The sequence below is a fragment of the Sorex araneus genome, chromosome 1, assembly GCF_027595985.1.
Source record: "Sorex araneus isolate mSorAra2 chromosome 1, mSorAra2.pri, whole genome shotgun sequence".
NCBI classification, from domain to species: domain Eukaryota; kingdom Metazoa; phylum Chordata; class Mammalia; order Eulipotyphla; family Soricidae; genus Sorex; species Sorex araneus.
In genome coordinates, this window is record NC_073302.1 from 422,188,583 (window position 1) to 422,194,878 (window position 6,296).

The 6,296-nt window shown below is 38.8% G+C and overlaps 1 protein-coding gene across 1 annotated transcript in view; it reads right to left on the reverse strand.

The window, feature by feature from the left end:
- Window positions 1–4,265, reverse strand: part of LOC129402461 (hyaluronidase PH-20-like) — a 29,068-nt gene extending 24,803 nt beyond the window's left edge. Inside the window, exon 1 of the mRNA XM_055129137.1 lies at window positions 4,199–4,265. Within this exon, the coding sequence (XP_054985112.1) occupies window positions 4,199–4,265 (67 nt within the window). The remainder of the gene's footprint in view (window positions 1–4,198) is intronic.
- Window positions 4,266–6,296: the final 2,031 nt, after the last annotated feature.

The window sequence follows — 6,296 nt, forward strand, 5'->3', positions numbered from 1 at the left end:
GATCATTGGTGGTGGAGAATGGGCACTGGTGGAGGGATAGGAATTCGACCATTGTATGACTGAAATGTAATCAATCATGAAAGTTTGTAAGCCTGTAATTCTATTTCATGGTGTTTCATTAGCAAATTAAAAAAGAAAAATAGCATAAAATAGCACTGCACTGCACTGCTGTAGCACTGTTGTCCTGCTGTTCACTGATTTGCTCGAGCAGGCACCGGAAACGTCTTCATTGTGAGATTGTTGTTACTGGTTTTGGCATACCGAATACACCATGGGTAGCATGCCAGGCTCTGCTATGTGGTTGGGATACTCTTGGCAGCTTGTTGGTTTCACCTAGAGAGACAGAGTACTAAAACCGGGTCAGACACGTGGAAGGTAAACAGCCTACCTGATGTGCTATTACTAAAAATAATTCTGTTTGCTTTTATTAGTCAGTGTTCTTCTTGTTACTGTAACTTTGTAAAGACACCAATCTTGAATATTTAATGATATATATCCATCATGTAGACCATTAGTAGAACATAAAAGGATGCATTAGATATTTCAGGGAAAAGATGAAGAAGTGAAGGAAGACTGAAGATGGAAGAAAAGTTTGTAAGTGAAAGGGATAAATTATAACTCTGAAATACATATTTCTGTCTTTATTGATTCACTGTGCAATACAGTTACAAAGCTTTCATGTTTAAGTTTCAGTTATGCAATTATTGAACATGCATCCCTCCACCAATGCACATTTTTCACCACCAATGTCCCCAGTATGCCCACCCATCGTACCACTCCCCCTGCATCTATAGCAAACAATTTCCCCCATACTCTCTCTCTACTTTTGGGCATTATGCTTTGCCATACAGATACTGAGTAGATCCTGTATCTACTTTCAGCACACCTCTCCCATCTCAAATGATCCTTCCATCAATGACTTAGTGATCCCTTCTATATTCCAGCTGCCATCTCCAGGCTCATGAGATAGGCTTCAACAGTGAAGCATCTTCCTGGCCCATGTCCTTCAGTGTCAGTCTTCTATGTCTGTCTCTCTCTCTGACTCATTTCACTTAGCATGGTACTTTCCATGACCATCCATTTATAAGCAAATTTCATGACTTCATCTTTCCTAACAACTGCATAGCATTCCACTGTGTAGATGTACCAAAGTTCCTTTAATCAGTGTCTGTTAACTGATTAAGTTCCTTTAATCAGTGTCTCGGCCACTTGGGTTGTTTCCACATTCTGGCTATTGTAAACAGTGCTGCAATAAACATACAGGGACAGATGTCATTTCTACTGTTCTTTTTTGCACCCTTGGGATATATTTCCAGAAGTGTTATTGCAGGGTTATATGAAAGCTCAATCTCTAGTTTTTGAAGGAATCCACATATTGCTTACCAAAAAGGCTGGGTCAGTCAGCATTCCCATCAACAAAGAAAGAGAGTCCCTTTCTCCCCACATCTATTCCAACCCTGTTTGTTCTTGTTCCTTTTTGATGTATGCTAGTCTCTGTGGTGTGAGATGATATCTCATTTTTGTTTTGATTTGTAAATCCATGACAGTTAGTGATGTCGATTATTTTTTCATGTGCCTTTTGGCCATTTTTATTTCTGTTTTGAGAAAGTTTTTCTTCATTTCTCCTCCCACTTTTTGATGTGAATGTTTTGTTTTCTGTACAATTCTTCTAATGTTTTGTATATCCTGTATATTAACCTGTTATCTGATGGGCTTTGGGTGAACAACTTTGTCCATTCCGTGGGAGCTCTCTGCATTTTCATCACTGTTTCTTTTGAAGTACAGAAGCTTCTTAATTTATTGTAGTCCCAGTTGTTTATGTTTGTTTCCACCTGCTTTGTCATTGGTGTTCCATCCCTATAGATGCCTTTAGCTTTTCTGTCATGGAGGGTTCTTGCTACATTATCCTTCATGTACCTTATGGTCAAATTTATATTTGAACTTTACATTTTAATGTGAATCAAGCCATACACTTCCAACACTCAAGTTTTGGATTGTTTTGTTTTTCTTTTAAAAATTGTTCTTTGTTACATTGATGGAATGGAGGGGACAATGTCAAATGACTGGCGTCAAAACATTCACATCTGAAACCCAATCATGTATAAGTTTGTAACACACGGTGAATAAATAAAAAATACAAGAACAGATTGTCTGTCATTATAACTTTAGAATTTTAATTGTTAATAATTTATAAGGGCCGATGAACTTGTATTTCAAAAGTTAACTTAGGATAGTGTCAGTATGTAAATGCAACAATACATTTATATAAATTGTACACTTTATTGAATTTCATTATTACCATAGAATTTTTTTTTCAAAATTATTCCTGATTGAGTGATTACTATATACCTGTATACTGCATGTATGTTTAGAGGATACATATACATATATGTATGTATATAAAAAAAAAGAGACCTCTTCCATTTTCAAAGTCTGGTTTCGGTCTTTTAGTTTGTGAAGTTCTACTTGTGAGAAAAATAACTTAATCATTGCAATTTACTCTCAATAAATGGCTTTTTAATTTAAAATTTGAAAACCCTCAGTTTTAAAGGCATTAGCATCAGTATACTTTTCAATTTCTAGCACAAAACTATGTTTGTTAACTATTTAAACTTGATGAATTATTCCCGATATAATGAATGGCAAATAATCTTTTTTTTTAGATTTTTTTTTTTTTTTGCTTTTTGGGTCACACCCAGCGATGCTCAGGGGTTACTCCTGACTTTGCACTCAGGAATTACTCCTGGCGGTGCTTGGGGAACCATATGGGATGCCGGGGATCAGACCCGGGTCGCCCGCGTTTAAGGCAAACGCCCTACCCACTGTTCTATCGCTCCGGCCCCGAATGACAAATAATCTTAAAACATGATTGTCCCATACGTGAAAATGCTAAATGCTTATTCCTAACCTTGGAATCCTAGGGTTTGTGGAGCCTAGGTTCACTGTTTGCAAGACAAGTGCCTACTTTTAGTTCAATCACTCTTGCTCCTCCATAACAACTTTTAACTGTAATATTTTTAAACTAAGTTAAATGTATATATTTATAGTTGTTCTTTAGTGCTACACTACAAATCTTATACACATATATATGTATATTGCAGGAAAAATAGAAAATTCTTCTTTTCTGTCAATTCCTTTTATTAATTTATCATATCTAAAAGACAGTGTCTTCAGTTTCTTTGTTTCTCCTATATTCTGGCCTAATTCTAGGCTGTTGATCTTTTCTGTCTCTATCCAGTCAGTTTAAGAAATCATCTTCCATTAAAATTTGAGCCTTTGGACTGTGATATCACAGAAAGAAATAACAAGTCACTTAGACTCAGATAATTTAGGGGTGTTTTTGTTCAATTTTGGCCACACAGCAATACTCTGGGCTTCTCCTCTCTGTGATCAGCAATTACTTCAGGCAATCTCCTCTGACCCTATGGAGTGCAGGTGATCAGACCTCAGACAGTCACAATCAGAAAAGTACCTAACCTGCTATACTTTGTCTCATTTAAGTGGAATTTCATTTCCTTGAATAATTTTTGAGTGACTGATCAGAAGACTACATCCCTTTGAGTTTTTTTCCAGATCAAAAGATGTTTATGCAAACGACTGTTCTGTGTTGGTGAAGCGTATTTTTATGGTTACACAACTTATGGAACACTCAGTGATAGGAAGGTGATATCAAAGGAATACAGAGAAATGGTCTCACATTTTAACTTTGAGCAACTTTGGACAAATTATTCCACGAAGCAACTCATGTGTGCCACCTGTAATTCTTCAGTCAGCATAATTATTTTCCATGTTCATCATATTAAAGATATCAAAAGAAATTTAATATTTTTGTTAATAGCTGCCAATAAGGTATAAAATATCAGTATTGGTGACCCAGAAGGAATAACAATTCATGTTGTCCCAAATAGTATTATTGTGATTTAAGATATCAAATATTTATTAGGTTTCACCCCTCTGAAATATCACTTCACTTATCACTTGTCTTCATATTTATCCTCAAATTTTGAGCTCCAGTAGCGTCTACATTTGTCCCTGTCGTGAGCTAGTGTAGCCCAATATCTGTTCACTCCAGAAACAGGAAGAGCCTCAAACCATTCATTCTGGGTTTTAATGAAGAAGTCTGACCATCTAGTTGGTGGGCAGCCACACGGTCTTTTGACGTCCCGTGGACTCCAGTCGGTAACAGCTCTAGTCCAACTGTCTTCTCTGAGGGCAGTCGGAGGGCAGTCATCTTGGTCGTGTAGTTGGCTAAGAACAGGCGGCATTGCGAATACTTTTCCTGGCTTCTGCCGCATTGGCCAACACTGATGCTCTTCTCTCTTTGAGGTCTTCCTTAATGCTTCTCTGCACAGCTTTGCATGCTCAGATGTTAGCTTGTGGTTGCCTGAGGCTCGCGCCAAACCACGTTGATGAATGAGCTCGAGAGTTTCCAAAGAGAGGCATCTGTTTTTGGCTTTCTCACTCTCGTCATTCTTCGTGCAGTCATGAAGGAGTTGAACCAGCCGATCGTATTCCTTATCAATGTTGTCAAGGGCGGCATCTTCCCACATTGCCGCCAAAAGTGTCAAAGAGCTCCCAGTTGGTGGTCATTCTGGGAGTTCTTTTCTTAAACTTAAACTTTGCAGACCTTTCTCCCCTCTATTGAAGGAGAATTGTGCACAAAGGTGACGGCTGTCTCATCCTGTTTGGAATTTGGGGACAACAGCGGCATCGGTCAGTCAAAACCTTCTATTGAATATGATGCAGTCAATTTCATTGTGGAACTGTCCACCGGGAGACTCCCATGTCCAGCCTTTAGAATCAGTCTTCTGGAGCTGTGAGTTACTATACATGGTCTTGGTCAACATGATGAACTCAGACAGTCACTCATCCTGACTGTTCCATTCTAGGCAATGGGTCCCAACATGGAGTTCTTTGGGCGACCTTCTTGGTGCTATATTAGCCTTAAATCACCAACTATGATCTTGTAGAAGGTGTGGTCTTCTTTTTAGAACCTTCTAGTTCCATATGGAAGTTCTCAATTTGTTCTTCATCGAGTTGGATGTTGGTGTGTAGACGACGAAGATAGAAACTGCCAGTAGTGAGTCACATCTATTCAAGCTTAATCGTCCGATTCAGGTTGTTAAGCATTCAAATGAATCAATGCTCATGGCAAAGTTCACGTTGACAAGGACACCAACGCTGACAGCACGTCTGTTGTAGAATGCTCTGAGGAACAATTCTTCTCCAGTATCGAAAATGGCGTGATGTGATCAATACCTTCTTATTTTGGTCAGACCAATGATGTCATACTTGATCTTCCACGCTTGCACCATCAGGTCCTCGATGGATGCTTCCATGCCAATGTACATGTGTTGAAAGTACAGACAGTCATTTTAGTCTTTCTTTAGCCTTTCTCTGTAATCTAGTGTTACTTAAAATGACTTCTAATTACTTAAAATTACATCATTTACTGTGATAAGCGTTATCTGAATGCTTTTTTTTCTTTGTCTAGGCGGCAACTTTTGGCTCACACTCAATGTTACCCAAATTGCTAACCATGTGGTTAAAGAATTAGAAGTTTCTGTCTACAATATTTATTCTAGAGAAAATGTTTCTCAAGGTTCCAGCTAGCTGCAAAAGTCTGTTAGGCACTTCTTGCACATAAGGACGGAGAAAAGACTAAGTTAACTTACCTGTTTTCAGAGGGCATATGTCACCTCTAGCTCTTGTGGTATTTTTAAAATTATTTCTGCCCTAGAACTTTCTGGGAAACATAATAATGTCCCCATTTAAATTAATTACATTTAAAGATATAAACAGAAGTTTATTAAGTGAATTCAGCATGTGAGGTGGTTGTCTGGGAATGCCAAATTAAATGTCAATCTCTGTAAATTGTCCAACCTTAGAAAATCAAACACTAAAGGTACACATGGTCTCAAGCAATTAATTTGTCATAGTGGATAAAGCCTGTGTACAGAAAAGTTTGCTAGGCAATGGTGGGCAAGATTCCTCTCTAACTCTTGGTGTTTCCCCATGTCAGGGTCCTGGTCAGTCGACCCTGGCAAACGAGTATGATCCCCCAAAGTTGCTGGATTTACTCCCTTCTGTGAGAGGGAGAGGGAACGGCAGAAGCCTCTGCCCTGGCCTTCTGCTCACCCTGGGATTCCTGAAGCTGCAGAGCACCACCTAGGCGGGGATCTGGTGGTCAAATAGTCTCCATTTATTGGCCCTTACACAGAGGTATTTATACAGCTTTTCGCAGTGGGATTCTCATGCAAGGCACATAGGGCACATCCCTTTGGGCTTGTACAGAT